This window comes from Myxine glutinosa, chromosome 12 (genome assembly GCF_964187855.1).
Source record: "Myxine glutinosa chromosome 12, kmMyxGlut1.1, whole genome shotgun sequence".
Taxonomy (NCBI): Eukaryota; Metazoa; Chordata; class Myxini; order Myxiniformes; family Myxinidae; genus Myxine; species Myxine glutinosa.
The window spans coordinates 11312805-11329178 of record NC_136272.1 but is presented as its reverse complement, the minus strand read 5'-3'; the positions used below and the strand labels follow the sequence as shown (position 1 = coordinate 11329178).

Genomic DNA, 16374 nt, shown 5'->3' with positions numbered 1-16374 from the left:
TCAATTCCATCTCTTCCCCTGCTACTTTCTCATTTCGTTCCCCCAGTTCTTGTGTTCTTTCCCCAAATTTTCCCACTAATTGTTCATGCATTCCCTCAATTTCGTTTTCCAATCGTTCACTTTGGGCATTCATTTTGCCCTCCGTTCCATCAATTTTGTCTTCAAATTGTTCCCCACGCTCATATTGAGCATTAATTTGTTCACTCGGGCCATCTTTAACCTGTGCTCGTAATTCATTCTTTATTTCTTCCTTTGTATCTACGATCACCCCCACCCCCTTCCCCCTCGACGAGAGGACGACTGTTAAAAATTTATATTCCAAAAGCTGAGCGCAATTTGCCCTCAGCGGGTGTCGAACTCGCTGACACCGAGTGTCCGCCGGGTTCGAATCGCACTACCTGACACCAGTTGTCTGGTGTCAGAAAGTTCGTATGCCACGCCTGACACCAGTTGTCATGCCCACCCTGTAGTGAAGACCTCAGGGCGACAGACCAAACGCGCTTTAACTCCGAGGCGTATACCCAACTATGGCGGTACCTTGTGCACACACAGGTGGTAGTGGAGGGCAGTGAGGTCCTTACCTGCACGGACGGACATGGCACGGGGGTTATCCGATCCCCACAACAAATAAACGTACAAGACAGGCCAATCAACCATACAACAATTAAAATGCAACAAATAATGGCTTAATAAAAATAAATGCCAGGATAACAAAGGAATGAATGTATGGTAAAATATAATTTCCTATATTGAGGGACCCTCCACACATACGGACTCGTATACAACACAAGGGGATGATAAAATAAACGAAAGTAAAATGTAGTGTGGTGTGTTGGCTCATACTTCGCCTGGAATTATTGACCCTCCGGGGCCGTCACAGGTCTCGCGTCCCTGCGTGGGAAAACGTGCGGTGGCACAAAGTCACGTTCACCGCCAGCCGCCGACGCGAAGCGAGCAGGCCAGAGCTCCTCCCTCGGTCCTTCTCGCTCGGCTGCACCGAGCTCCGACCGTCCCGAACCTCCCAGGCTCAGCCGTCACGAGCCAACACCCAGAGAGGGAGAGAGATGCGTCCGCCTTTACCAATGCCTGTAACAGGGAAAGCAAAAATGCGACTGCCCAGCACAAGATTGACTATGCAACTGGAACCGCCTGCCACAGAGAGAAACAGAGAGAAACAGATAGAGAGGTGGCGCTTTGCCGTTTTGGTCCTGCTGCTGGAATCTTCGACGATGACGTCACACTCTCACCAATCGTGCCGCACCATTGCATCGCTCCTCCATTCTTTACCCAATTGGTCTTCGGGCCATGGCCTCACGGTCACTCTTGGCGCCCATCTGGAATATTTGAGCTGGGTGGTGTCAGTGGGAGTACAACACCTACCCCTAATCCAGTCTGTGATTGCGTTATTTAACTTAGGCGTTGATTGCATGGCTGGTGGTATAAGTGTTATAAGAAGAAATGGAAAACTACAGAGGCATTTACATACAGGAAATCTACCCTTATACCCTAACTAAAAAGCAAAGCTCCACCCCTTCGCATGGAGACATAATGCTTACACGGACATCCGGTCCTAACTTAAATACAGGAAGGTTTCTTCTTCGTGACATTTGGAGCACACTACTCTATACAATCCTATCTGGACTAAGGTATTCCATTGCCTATTGCCATACACGTAACAATATATACTGTAGATTTGCTGATTCAATCAAAAAATTTTTTTTTTCAAAATCTTACAAAACATTGCATTACAATGATTGGAAGGCAGCTGAGAAGTCGACAGATTTTTGATTGTATAGTTGAAGTTCTGCGTCTGCTTTGCCGAAGACATTTACGATTGCGCTTTTCGAGTTCACAAAGAGGATGTCTGACAAAGGGCTTTTCTGACCATGACCCTCAGCCTGACCCAGGATTGCATTAATTTCATGACCTTTCTAGCAGATCTTTAAGCTTACAAGTTTTATCTTGGGAAGCAGGTACCATGCTCCTCATACTACTGTGGTAGATCACAGTTGGTATGAGATGGTGAGGTACTAGGAATTGATCTTTGTGTCATCTTCGATGTTGTCCTTTGCTTTCTTTTATCCGCTATCCCCAGTACATCTGATTATGTTCTCGCAGAACCAGCAAAAGTGCTGACTTGGTACATTCCTATTTGGGATGAATTGCAACTCTCGCTGCATTGACACGAGACCAGTCATCAATCCATTGTCAGTGTTGTGTGTTGCAAAGGCACAATCAGCACTTTTATTTGACAATGGATGTTTTGTATTCTTCTTTCTTGTAGTTGGCAGAACTACAAAGGACCAGCAGACAGCATGGCGCATCGTATGTACAATTATGGTGCAGGAAGTGGCTCTGGCCCTGGCTCTGGCTCTGGTTTTGGATCAGGCCGCATTGTGACTCGTCAGCCTTTCTCTCGCGGTCATAATAATGAGGATTTTCGCAGCAACTATTCCTCATCATTCCAATCAAGTGGGCGGACAGGGTTGGGTGACAGATCTGGATACTACGGGCAGACAGGCAACAGAGGTCCCGTAGACGATTCCCATGCAGCCCGTCTCTTGGACACCTTTGGGTTGTCCTCAGAAGACCTGTCGCTGCTTAGCCGTTACCCCTCAGAAGATCTGACACCAGAAAACATGCCCAGGTTACTTTCAGAGATCTACACACGTAAGCAGGCTGTTCCTGGTAATCGAAGTTCTTTGCCTAGTTCTGTTGTTGATTATGGCCATGGGCGCAGTCGTGGACCTTCGCCACCCAGCCGCAATCTCTCGTCTGCACGACGTCGAGATATTTCTTTGCCCAGTCGGCCCATGAGAGATTTGGATATGCGATCGTCCCGCAGAGAATTTGAATATCGACAGCCGCTGTCTCGTCCAGCCTCTCAAAGGCAGGCACCACGACAAGAGCCTCCTCGCCCAATACCACCACGCCAGGCACCATCACGTCCAGTGCAACAGCCACAGGTTGCACCTCGCAAGTCTCCACAACAACCCTCGACGCCATCTTCTAGCACACCAAGTGTGCCAAAGAAGGCACCTCTTTCTAAACCGCCGGAGGGCCCAACTCCTGAGCAGATCCAGAGCTTCCTTGGCAAGCCAAGTGACGAACAGCTGCCTTTTTGCAACGTGTGCAGCGTGCGCATGCCTGGAGTTAAGGTATGGTGGCACGATGGATGGGCTTGATGCTTCTGTTTGCATTTATTGCATTTGTTTTGATTTACAGGGGGTACAGAAGACCAATTTTTTCACCTTGCAGCATCTCCTTTATGATTGGATGGTATATCTTTCCAATGAGAAACTTAGTATTTGTTTACCGTGGTTTAACACGGCTCAGCGAACTTTATTGCCGAAATTGTAAGAATTGTCTTTCCACCTGCTTTTTTTGTTTTTGGAGATTTTAAGTTTGAATGCAATTTCAGGAAGTTGTTTTGTTGCAGCTCTCACTTCATGGATTTCACCAAAAATCAGTTTTTCTATTCCTGGTTCAGGTTTGCTCATGAATATTAGCAACATTGACAACATGGTCATTTATGCTTTGACAACAATTCCTTCTTGAGAAATGTTCATAGCCTGGCAACTTTTGTCATGAGCAAGAGCATTTTTGAAGAAATTCTATGTTTAGCTTACATTTGTCTGTCTTCCGTGATCATTGAGTCTAGTGCCATGCTGCTTTGAAGGTTTTATTTTTTAAATAAAGTGTATTTGCGGATGCAAGTTGGCAAACCGATGGTACCCTAAATCCCCATGTACAAGAGTATCAATGTACAATCCCCATGTAGCTGTGTATTAATTCCCCCCCCCCCCCCCCCCACTAAAAAAAAAAGAAAAAAAAAGTAATCCTTTACATAACTAATATATACTGCACATAGGTTGCAGTAATTCTAGTTCAGATGCCCAATATATCAAAAATCTCAACTAAAAGCAAAAAAGATAAGTTATTGCTTAATATACATATTTCTACTGTGTTGAAACGGAGGTGTAAGAAACCATGCGCAATCAAACGTGTTCATCCAAAACTCTAAACCCGATGATGGGAGAGAGAAGTGGAAGACTTAAATAAGCGTGTTTGGTGTTTATTTTGTTCTTTTTAACTAAACTGGACTACCGTCCAGTTGAGTTCATCACACACTGAACCCGTCGTCGTCGTCGGTCGTCTGTCGTCAGTTAACATTTCGACGTTAACACTCCAGCGTCCACAAATATCAACCGATTCTGATCAAACTTGACATGCAGCATCCTTACCCCAAGGACCAGGTTTGTATTGCATTTCAGCCCGATCCGTTGAAAAATGGCAGACTTGGGCGACCATTTTGTTTTTGGTCATGAAAACGACGTTAACACTCCAGCGTCCACAAATATTAACAGATTTTGATCAAACTTAGAATGTTTAACCCTTACCACACAAGGTAAGTTGCTATTGCATTCCAACCCGATCCGTCACAAAATGGTCGCCATAGGCCGCCATATTGTTTTCAGCTCCGAAACGACGTTAAGACTTTAACATCCACAAATATTTATGGATTTTGATCAAACTTCGTGTGTGAGACTCTTACCACACAAGGTAGGTTGCTATCGCATGTCAACCCGATCTGTCACAAAATGGCCACCATAGGCCGGCATTAAAGTTGTCCAGTCAGTTCAGTTGGGTTCTGCTTCCCTGGAAGCTCTAGTTTTTTCATACATTGTTTAAATCGTGTGGAGGGTTGTTTTTTTTCAAGCAAAATAAGGGTTTGCTCTCAAATCAAACATTAACGAACTCCTTGTCAGTCTTTAGCTCTGAGTTTGTCAGTCGGCATACAGTAGATAGTCCTCGGAGTTGCTGCTTGATGGCCATTCCTCTCAGAGGGTGGCATCTTCTGTGCCGTCAAATGCATTGGAGATACCCCACTTGAGGAATGTCTCGGGAGTTCTCTTTCGGCACCTACCACCAGTATCCAGTCACAGATCATTGGTATATCCGCATTGTCGCTCCTCCAGTGGTGAACGTTGACCTCACTGATGTCGAATTTCCTCCTGGCTGCTGTGTTACTAAAACTCTTCTGCCATACAAGCTTGCACAACAGCCTGCAAGCTCTGTCGACATACATGCACACAGAGAGCATGGAGGCTGCTGTGAAAGATCGTCATGTTGAAGAACCTTAAAATTGGAAGAGGATGGTCAAAGTGAAAAAATATTCCAGAGAGTTTGAGCCCGAGGTTTGCCTTGCACTCTTCTCTAGGTGCTCCTTGTGCCTAATTGGCTGAATGCTTGGGACCTTGGTAGTTGCACGCTTCGCTGCTTTTGGCGAATACTATTCTGACATCCAGACATCCCTTCCTGCTTGCTTTGGTTCATCGTTCATTGTGGTTCATTGACATCCAGGCAATGGTTCGTTCTTTGTTTCTCATCTAATATTTTTTCTTTTTATTTTGAGAGGATTTTTGTGGACTTTGTCGAGGCTCATATAAGAGCTAACACTTAGAACATATAATAAAGGAAGCGGGAGACAATAGGGGGGAGAGAGGGAAGCACAACAAAAGTAGGGCACAGGGACATAATGAGATCTGTGGAAGAGAGAGAGTGCTGTGGCGTGGTACACGGGATTAACAAGATGGACACCACAGGGACTTTCGGGAATGAAAACGTGGAATTTGAAGGAAGTGGGTTTGGGGTGGATTTACGGGGATAGAAATAAAATCAAGGTTTTGGATGTGGGAAGATAGATGGCAGTGAACATCTGTTTTGAAGATTTGGAGGGAGGAGTGGGATTGAAGCGATTGTGGGAGTTTGTTCCTTTGGCAGGAAAAAGGAATGAAAGGATGAAGGTGAATAATGAGTCTTGATTTTGTCAGTTTCACAGGAAAAGGTTTGCTGACAGACCTTGTGTGTCCTGCAGGAATATTTGGGGGACAGAAAACAGAGAGAGCTGGGGGTGCAAGGCCAGAGAGGAGTCTGTAGAAGACAGAAATACCACCAACCTGCCTGCGGGGAGAGAGTGAAAGACCTCAGAATCAGCTTCATCACGAGAGATACCAATTATCCTCAAAGCCTTGCCCAGTTGGCGACTGACTTTCGAAGCCAGCTTGGAAATGTGGTTTTCCCAGGAAAGATCATGGCTGATAGTGAGACCCAAAAGCTTGAGTGACAGAACTTCTTGGAGAGGATTGTTGAGAAAGTAGATGCGAGGGTTTTCCAGAAGGTCTTTTCGGAAAGACATAGTGAGTGTGAGACCTGTCAGGATTGAAAGACATGTTCCACTTGTTTGACCAGTTGGTGATTTTATCCAGGTCTGCAGAGAGTGAAGTGGCTTCTGCCTGCCAATATGAGAGATGGAGCGGCAGAGGGTGGAGTCCTCAGCAAAAAGAGAGGATTTTCCAGAGTCGGAGAGATCATTAATGAGGACCAGAAAAAGCACAGGGCCCAGAACACTGCCTTGAGGAACTCCATCCTGGACAGGAAGAGGAGATTAGAGAATTCCATTTGGAGCCACATGTTGACTATGACAGGAGAGGAAGTCCACGAGCCATGAGAGTGGAGATTTCCATGGATGCCATAAGAGGAGAGTTTGGTGAGCAGAGCAGGGTTCCAGACCATTTCGAAGGCACAGATATGTCAAGGGAGATTGCTCTGATTTCCTGTCTGGTGTTGAGGACCTCCATCCATTATTGAGACAGTAGAAGCAGCATGTCCATAGAAGATTGGCCTGGTCTGAATCCAAATTGGTGAACTGAGATCAAGCTATTGGAGAAGAGGAAGGATTTAATAGCAGAAGTGATTATGGATTCCATGACCTCAAACCGATTCCATGACAACGCTTGACCAATTCAGTACATTTGATTTACTCTGGGGAGAATAAATTGCTATAATTAACATGTGCACCTTGTACATGGGAATTGTACATCATCACAATTCCTGTATTTGGATCTTCAATTGGTTTGCACACATTCAGTATTGAGTTGTGCCGCACAATCTTGGAACTGAATATCTCCCTCAATCTTCTTGGATTAAGATGTCAACTCAGGATCTAGGATATAATGGTTATTTTTCAGATGGACGTATTCAGATGGATGGTTTTTCAGATATCTAAAATCGTGAAACTGTGTTTAAAAAAAAAAAAAAATGAAAAAAATCGTACATCCTTTTTGCAATTAAGAGCATACCCCTCATTCTGACCACAGGTTCCTGATTTTTGGGTCTTAAAATATGATTTTTTCATGGCATAAAAATATCTTTGAACAAGGGTCAATCCTTGTTACATTCCTAATAAATTTTAAATCCTATTCAGGATTTTTGTTTATGGTGTTATATGCATTTGGAATGATCATTTGGAATGCATTTGTATGGAACACAAAATATAAACTGTAACAAATCCTCTGGGGTGGCAGGTGCAGTAAAGAAATTAGTTTCCCTGAACCATTGGGTGAAATTAGGAAATTTCTCAACTTTACCTGCAGATTTTGTGGCCGATCTCCATTTTTACGGTTGCTTTTGTGCACAAATTTTGAAGGATTCAGAATTCCACAGACCATTACATTTAGGAATATATTAAATTACAGTCGTTATGATTGCAATTATTGATAAACCTCATATTTAATGAGATTGCTAAACAAAGGTTTTCCACTGTGGTTTGTGCACATAAATGTGTACAGTACCTTCAGAAAGTATTCAAACTCATTAACTTTTTTCATATTTTGTTGTGTTACAGCCTGCGTTTAAAATGGATTCAATTGAGTTTTTTTGGGCACTTATCGACATATAATACCCCATAAAGTCAATGCTTTTTTGTTATTATTTTAAAAAAAAGAAATGTTTACAAAACAATGAAAAGCTGAAATGTCTTGAGTCAATTAGTATTCAACCCCTTTGCTATTACACACCAAATTGAGCTCAGGTGCATCCAATTTCCTTTGATCATCCTTGAGATATCTCTACAACTTGAAGTCCACCTGTGGCCAATTCAATGATTTGACATGATTTAGAAAGAAACACACCTCTTGAGATAAGGTCCCACCTTTGACAGTGCATGTCAGAGCAGAAACTATACCATGCAATCCAAGGAACTGTCCATAAAACTCCGACATATAATTGTGAGGAGGCATAGATCTGGGGAAGGGTATCAAACAATTTCTCGAATGTTGAAAGTTCCCAAGAGCACAGTGAGCTCCATCATTAGGAAATGGAAAGAACATGGAACTACCCAGACACTTCCTCGAGCTCGCCGTCCGACCAAACTGAGCAACCGGGCAAGAAGGTCAGGGACGTGAGAAAGAACCCAATGACCACTGTGACAGAACTAGAGTTCTTCGGTTGAGATAGTAGAACCTGCAGAAAGGACAACAGTCTCTGCAGCACTTCACAAGTCTAGGCTTTTTGGGGAGAGTGGCCTGATGGAAGCCACACCTGAGAAAGAGGCACATGACAGCATGCCTGGAGTTTGCAAAAAGGCACGTGAAAGATTCTGAGAGCATGAGGCAAAATATTCTGTGGTCTGATGATACGAAAATTGAACTCTTTGGCCTGAATGCAAAGCGCTACGTCTGGCGGAAACTGAGTGCAGATCTTCACCCATATTACACCAACCCTACTGTGAAGTAATATTGGTGGCAGTATCAAGTTATTGGGGTGCATTTCAGAGGCTGGGACTGAGACTTGTAAGGATAGAGGGAACAATGAATGGAGGCACATGCAGGCAAATTATTGAGTAGAACCTGCTTCAGAGTGCAAACGACCTTAGACTGCGGTGAAGATTTACGTTCCAACAGGGCAATGACATCAATCATACAGCCAAAGCAACACTGGAATGGCTTCAGAACAAGAATGTGAAAGTCCTTGAGTGGCCCAACCAAAGCCCAGACTTAATCCCATTGAGAGTTTGTGGTAATACTTGAAGATTGCTGTTCATTGACACTCCCCCATCCAACTTGACAGAGCTTAAGCAAATCTGCAATGAAGAATGGGAGAAACTCTCCAAATCCAGATGTACAAAGCTGATGAACAAACCATAGGCATAGTTTGACTTCTCTATTTGGGGGGGGGGGGGGGGGGCAAGGGCTTGATATTAATCATGGGTAGCTTGGTCTGACTTCCAAAATTATCATTTGTTAGTGTTGTTAGTTTCCATTCATTGTTACTCACCTTTAAATATGGGATATTTTTAATCTCGATTGTAATCTACTGAAAACATTAAAGGTGGGGGCAGTGCCCCCCTGACGCCTCCCCCCCCCCCCCAACTCTGCTGGTGAGACAAACCCAAGAAGTTTTGAAGCTGTAATCTCTGCCAAAGGTGCTTCGAAGTATTGACTCAAGTGGTTGAATGCTTATGTAAATCAGATATTGCTGTATTTAATTTTAATTATTTTATAAAATGTTGTAAAAATAAAGAAATAATAATAATACACTTTGACATTATGGGGTATAATGTGTTGATCATTGACAAAAATCCCAATTTAATCGATTTTAAATTCAGCCTGCAACACCTCAAAATCAAATTCACCATAAAATTCCCTGTTGCCACCACGCCCCCTTGGTCCCCGTTGCCCCTGTGGTCCCCTTGCAACCGTGCCCCGTGGTCACGTTTACCACTGTGCCTCCACGGTCCCTGTTACCGCCATGCCTGAAAGTTCCTGTTACTTCTGTGCCCTCAGCCTCTGCACTAGCCCACCCTATGAACTTTCTCTCCACTCTCACGATTGTAAAATTGATCCCCCTGAGATGCAGACCTGACCTCCAAGTACTCGTTCAACTACCACGAGCGTCGACTACAGCGCTCAGTAACACAACCCTATCATCCCATTTGGGTTGTTCTCTGTCTTGTGTGGGCTCCATGCTGCTGTTGATGAGCTCAACCTGGTCTCCACATGGTATACACTTATATCCATGGGGTCTTCGCTATTTGTCCTCCGCTCTACTACAAGAGCCATTACGCATCCTCACAATGGGGTCTACTCTGTTCACCATGGCACCTAACCTATCACTCCCCATAGGGATCTTTGTATTTTGTGCACGCTGACCTCCCTTTCTCTCCCCTCCTGCCCCCTTCTGGGTGCTGCATTGTCGCCAGCCCTGATGATCATCTTGAACCCAAATGAAAGTTGCTGCTGCCTGGCCACCATTCTATTCTGACTGGTCCCAATATCCTCAAGCATAGTCACCAATCTGGCTATGAGTTCACCCTCTGGGGGCAATGCTCCAGCACTGCTGCTTGGGGCTTGGCTTGTCGGTTGATACTAGGCTGTTTGAGATGAGGGTGGTGTGCGAGGGTGGGAGATATGGGTGCCTCTCCTGCACCCTATAGCAGCCCCCCCTAATTTTACCTCTGTAGACGTCGCTGTAAAATACATAAAACACTTGCCGTCTTTTGGGTCGCGAGAGTCCATCATTGCGTTTTGTTATTTAAAAAAAAACTAAGATAAATGACCTCTTATGATAAAAGGATTTTAATCCGAAAACTGCTTTATTTAGAACTTGAGACGTGGATATCCTCTGACACCAATTGAAACCGAACGGAATTTGGATATTAGGATCGTCCTGCTCCTGAACACTAATTCTAATGGAGGGTCAATTCTGATTCCAGATACTATTTGCTTAGGTGACTTATCTTCCCCAAGTGATAGACCAGGTCAGACGAGAAGTAAATCTCTAGAATGACCCAATGAGAGGGGAGTCTGCGCATTTGGGGAGGGTTACTTTTATTTATTTAACTATTAATGAATCCATGTAACGATGGGTTAATTGCCCTAATTTTATGATACATGACGTGTAATATCAGGTTCCATTCGGTGGTGCTATACACATTTATACGGCATAGAAAAAAGTGGGGTGCTCTCACCACCCTGAGCTCCTGGGACAGATTTTGTTTGCTTTTTAAAAAACTCTGTCAAACCTTCCCATGCACCCTGCAAATCCCAGAACCAATTTTCAACTCGTTCTGTCTAGCTGTTCACTGCTATGATGTTCTCACTTGCGAGCGTATATTTTTAGTCCCCTACCGGTGTACCGGAGGGGACTATAGGTTTGCACTCCGTCCCTCTGTCTGTCCGTCCGTCACGCAAAGAACAGTTTTCCGGACTTTTTTTCTAAACTCTTAATGCTAATGATTTCAAACTTGGTACATGGTTTCCTCATGATAAGTTACAGATCAAGTTCGAACTTCACGACGTTTCGATCATATTTGACAAAGTTATGGCACTTTGAACTTTGGTAATTTCCCCAACAGTTTTCCGGACGACAGACTGCCGGTAGTGGACATGTATTGCAGCGCAATACTCAGAATGCTTGTTATTTTAGTTAAGGCATTTACAAATGCCATTAAGGCATTTCCATCAGTGAGGTTGAAAGGACATCCAGTGAACATTACCATCATTCAGATTTATGCCCCAACTTCTGCAGCCAATGAAGACAATGCAGATGAGTTTTCTGGAAAGTTGCAGTACCTAGTAGAACACTTGGCTGAAGGAGGTTGTTTCATTATTATGGGAGACAAATGCAAAAATTGGAGCAGGAGCACCAGGCATTGCTGGAAAGCACAAGAACAAGAAACACAGTAAATACAAGAATTCTGTTTGGAGAAAGATGTCGGAATAGCAAACACGTTTCAAATAACCAGAGCGCAGACTGCACGCATGGAATTAGCCTGATGGGAAATGTAGAAATCATATTGATTACATTCTAATCAACAGAAGATGTGAAAGTGCTGTGCAATCTTCCAACACATTGCCAGGTGCAGACTATGTGACATATCGTGAACTTCTTGTGGCAAAGTTACGAGTCATATTGAGAAAGGTGTAAAAAATAAATAAATAAAACTCCGACCAAATATGACATTGAAGATGAAACGAGAGGTTGAAAACAAGAGGTTGAAAACTATGCAATGAAGTTTTTCTTTTTTTAAATTATTTTAAAAACCGTTTTGCAGAGCTAGACTTGGTTGACAATGTCAGGCGAATTGTGGCAAGAGGTTGAAGACGATGTAAAATAAGTTTGTACAAGTGAGATAGCAATGTGATTGTGACTTTCAAAGAAGGAAAATATGAGAAGAGGAAAAGGCAGATATTGCATGACTGCTGGATGGATGGGGTAAAGGCTGTAACCAAGCTGTCTCTACCAGAGCTTTGTGAAGCAGCACAGGAACCAAGTAATGCTCTAGAAAAGTTCATGTAAAGGGGCGCCAATGCGGGGGTTACTTTCTTGGAAAATGTCACGAATGTTAAATCTGCGAATAATGTGGGGGAATTATTTATTTCAATGGAAAAAGATGGTTATGTTCCTGGCAGTTTGTGATACATAAGGGAAAATCAAAAATCGCGTGGAAAAACCACGAATACGTGGAGCACAGGGCTGCAAATGTCGAAGCAAACTGTGAATACGCTTTGAAAAAAAAGGCAAACGTCGAATGGCGTGGTGGAGTAAGGTTTGCACGCACGTACAGCTGTTTTATGATTGACGTGTGTAAGATGCTTTCAGAACTTTTATGTGCACAGCTGGTGGGAAGTGGTTTTATGCATGATGTGTGGAAGATGCTTTTAGAAGTGATGTGTGTGGCTGGTGGTAATCGTTTTTTCAAAAGGGAAAATGTTAAAATCTTATGACCACAAATGCACATTATATGAGTTTTCATTAAATGCTCACAAATAAAATTTCAAAAGGTTTGCTCACTTTTTCTGTGAGTGTCATGTTACTTTATCGAAAATTTTTGCTTCAATCTTGTGTGGTCGCCAAAGCACGTCTTGATCCTGGAAGTCGTTGCCATCTTAATCCCGAAAATAGCTGCCGTCTTAATCCCGGAAATAGCTGCTGTCTTAATCCCGGAAGTAGTTGCCCTTTGAATCCCGGAAATAGCTGCCGTCTTAATCCCGGAAGTAGTTGCCCTTTTAATCCCGGAAATAGTTGCCGTTTTAACTGCTCTGATTTTAAGCTCGAAGGAAGATACGGTATTCTGTATTGTTATCTTACGAAGATTAATGTCGAGCTTAAATTGCATAATCTTAAACGTACTGGTATCACAACCTTGTGTTGGAATTTAACTTTATCTTAGATTCAAAAGAAAAGTTCATTTTTACTTTCGTTCCATGAACTCGCCTCGCTGATCGGCACAAGATATACACCATATTACAGGAGAGAGTTGCACATTAATCGTGTGCAGGCAAAAGTAATCATGAGACTTAAAACTAAACAACAGCTATATAATTAAATAATTACGAAAAATAATTTATGTAAGAAACCAAGCATTCCCACTCTCCATGTCATTATCCCATCTATAATTTTCTCCCCCCTGTCCTTATCCTCCCAGTGCGTTGAGTTTTTGATTGTCTGTGAACTAGGCTTCTTTCCTTAAACATAAAATACTAACAATATTAACCCGAGATCCCGACCTGGATTTTTAGCCTGGTGTTGGCTTAGTGGTTAGGGTGCCGGCTTGGGATCCTAGGATCCTGGGTTCGAATCGCGGTCGATCGCTAAATTAACACCAGGGGGGTTTACTCAGCCTGTCATCCTTCCGAGGTCGGCAAATTGAGTACCAGCTTGCTGGGATGAATGATCCTGGTGTGTACCCCGATTTAGAATAGGTACACCGTATCCCTACGCATCGTAAGAGGCGACTGAGGGTGGGCGCCAGGAAGGGCATCCGGCCATAAAAACATTGCCTCAAACAGGGAACCATGATTGTCATGGGGCCCGCAAGGCTAACCCCTGCTCTAGTGGGGAAAATGGCCTTCAAACGATCATTCATTCATCCCGACCCATAGGTGAAAAGGAATAATCAACCAAGCATGTCCGTGGGTGGGCAGGAATTTTTTTTTTGCGCCTGTGAAAAACGCAAATACGTGGGACACAGGGCCGCGAATGCAGAAGCAGGTCGTATTTTATCAATCGCGAATGGTGAGGTCTGACTATTTCGCATGATACCTCAAATAGTTGTGGATTAGTTGTGACAACCATGCGGATGAGTTATGACAACCATGTGGATGAGTTGGGTAGGTAATAAGATCAAGCCGATTCGATTTTGGTTCAGGTCCGGATCCAGATCTGGCCTATCAGTGGGATTCAAAACATAAACTGTTCAGCCTGGAGGAGGTATGCTCTCTACCGAGTGCCCGTCTCGTTATGACTTATAATAACCCCTGTTGGGAAGACAATGGCAAAGCACCCAACATAACCCTTGCCAATAAACTGCTTCGGCAGCATGACTGCCAATAAACTGCCAACAGTTTGGGCCATCAAAATGAGAAAGAATGCCCCCTGACAACAAGAGCAGTGCTATATGATACAAATTTGCATACTGGGTTTGTGTCTTCCACTGCCCTTTTTGCCCCCTGAACTCTGGGACACCAACTTTCGACTCATTCCATCCAGTGGTTTTGCAATCCTTCGAAGCCAAACAAAAAACTCACAACCAACTCACTCTCTGCTCCTTGTGTCTGTGCTCGTGCTCCCAGACGAACAAGTTCAAAACCCGCTCATCACTTCAAATTGCCGCATCACTTGGACTCCAGCATTTCCGAGGTTCCCAATGTCCACAAGATCCCCACAACTGGTTGGAATCGCCGGTTCATTGGCTGCACCTTCAGCTGCATGCCCATAATGTCCTAGGCCAATATTCTGCTTTTCCCAGTGCCATTACTCCTGACCACAAGGCAAGAAATTAAATAATGCGAGTGAAGGGAAAAGAAAAAGCACATAATGGGGGAAAAGGGATACAGATTTTGGTGGAAAGACAAAGGGGCCTGTTTACATGCCCAATCCTAACGGCAGTAATTGGAGTAATTACAAGACGTATTGTGACAAATTACAAAATAACTCGTCAATTTCGTTTTTCTAGCGCTCTCCCCCCACCCTCCCCAAAGCCATTTTTGTTCCAGTATGATGAAGTATATTCTAAGTTTGGATGGAGGCAGGTTTTATGCACTGCAAATATACTTAGTGGGGGTTTTATGAGTCTATATGGCGATTGAACCTACTAATTTTGCTTGAAGTTATGTCTTATAGTGGGGCAACTTAGCATAACAATTGTGCATTTTGTGAGGAAAGCACAAAATTTGGCACACTAGTAGACTATCATATTATGAAAAGATCTGGATATTGGGCCATCTCAGATTCAGAGATTTGATTTTTGCAAGATTTCGATTCGATTGGGATCGAAGAGAACACCTTCTTCGTCTTCTGTACAGTGAAGTTGCCAGCCCTGAATTCTCTGGCTACATCTGGGTGCTTCATTGGGAGTGCAACCATGTCCCTCAGGTGAACAGGGATCCACCTGGCATAGTGTGTGTGGTCTAAGGCATGGAACCATGGGACCAGTTCCGTCTGGGCATCAAGGTACATCGTGAATGAAGCCTGCCGCAAAGAACGCACGTAGACCAGTACCAACGTCTCTAGTTCCAGCACAGTTGCCCAGTACTGAAAGTTGGGAATGTCTTCTCCTCTCTGGTGACACCAGTCTTCGAACTCAGGTAGGTCTTCTGCATCATCCGCATATGTCATACAGTGGCGTTCATACGCACGGTGTTGCAGGATGTGCAGTGCCGCTGCAGTGATTTGATGAGCTCTTCTTGTGCGGGTGACGTGGGCAGCTCGCAGGAAGGAGTCGGCCGTCCCTGGCGTTGCAATCTCAGCTTGCAAATCTGAAAAATCTGCAAATCTTGCAAAAATCAAATCTCTGAATCTGAGATGGCCCAATATCCAGATCTTTTCATAATATGATAGTCTACTGGTGTGCCAAATTTGGTGCTTTCCTCACAAAATGCACAATTGTTATGCTATATTTAGCTTAGCTGCTGGTGCTGGACTATTAGGTTTATCCTCTAGATTGCTATATTTTATGACCCAAAATCAGATACCTCCATAAATCTATTATTATTATGAAGAGTCGTCATTGATTTTTCGCTGCCTTTGATACGGTCTCATTGCTTCTTCTTCTAACTTTGAGCAGTTAAAAAATTTTTTAAACACTGCTGAGTCTGCTGCAAAATCGACTCTGATCGTTTTTCTAAAAGGAGTTTTCTATTTGCTGTGCAAAAAAAAAAAAAAATAGAGCACACAGGGGTTCAAGCTGCGAACCAGCTGGAACATCCTTTGCTTAATTAAATATTTAATCATTTATATACTTTATTGTTATTGTTATCCATTATCATGAAAGTGGCATTATATATAGCGCTTGAGCTTTCATCACTTGTGATTTGGCAGGAAGGGTATTTTTTAATGCATTTTGAACATTATTACAATTTGTTACTTTCCTGTATTTAACTTCTTGTTTTCCCGATGGGTGATGAAGGGCTGGATTGATCATGTGAATGGACGCAAGCATGCTCTGGGCTGTGAAGGCTTTTTCAACCGGTATGTATGATTACCATGGTGATGACTCTTCTGTTCTATGTCATTTTTAGCTCGCCTGGA

The 16374-nt window shown here is 43.5% G+C and overlaps 1 protein-coding gene across 3 annotated transcripts in view; it reads left to right on the top strand.

Annotated features, from left to right (window-relative positions):
• Positions 1-16374, top strand: part of LOC137438221 (matrin-3) — a 112864-nt gene that overhangs the window by 19469 nt on the left and 77021 nt on the right. For 2 of the 3 annotated variants that reach the window (XM_078766473.1, XM_078766472.1), the window contains exons 2-3: positions 2285-3158; positions 16253-16314. In XM_078766473.1, coding sequence (XP_078622599.1) covers positions 2316-3158; positions 16253-16314 — 905 coding nt within the window. In that variant the 5' untranslated portion in view covers positions 2285-2315. Of the gene's footprint in view, positions 1-2284; positions 3159-8354; positions 8418-16249; positions 16315-16374 lie in introns of those variants that run through there. The other variant, XM_068133294.2, reaches the window with a different exon arrangement.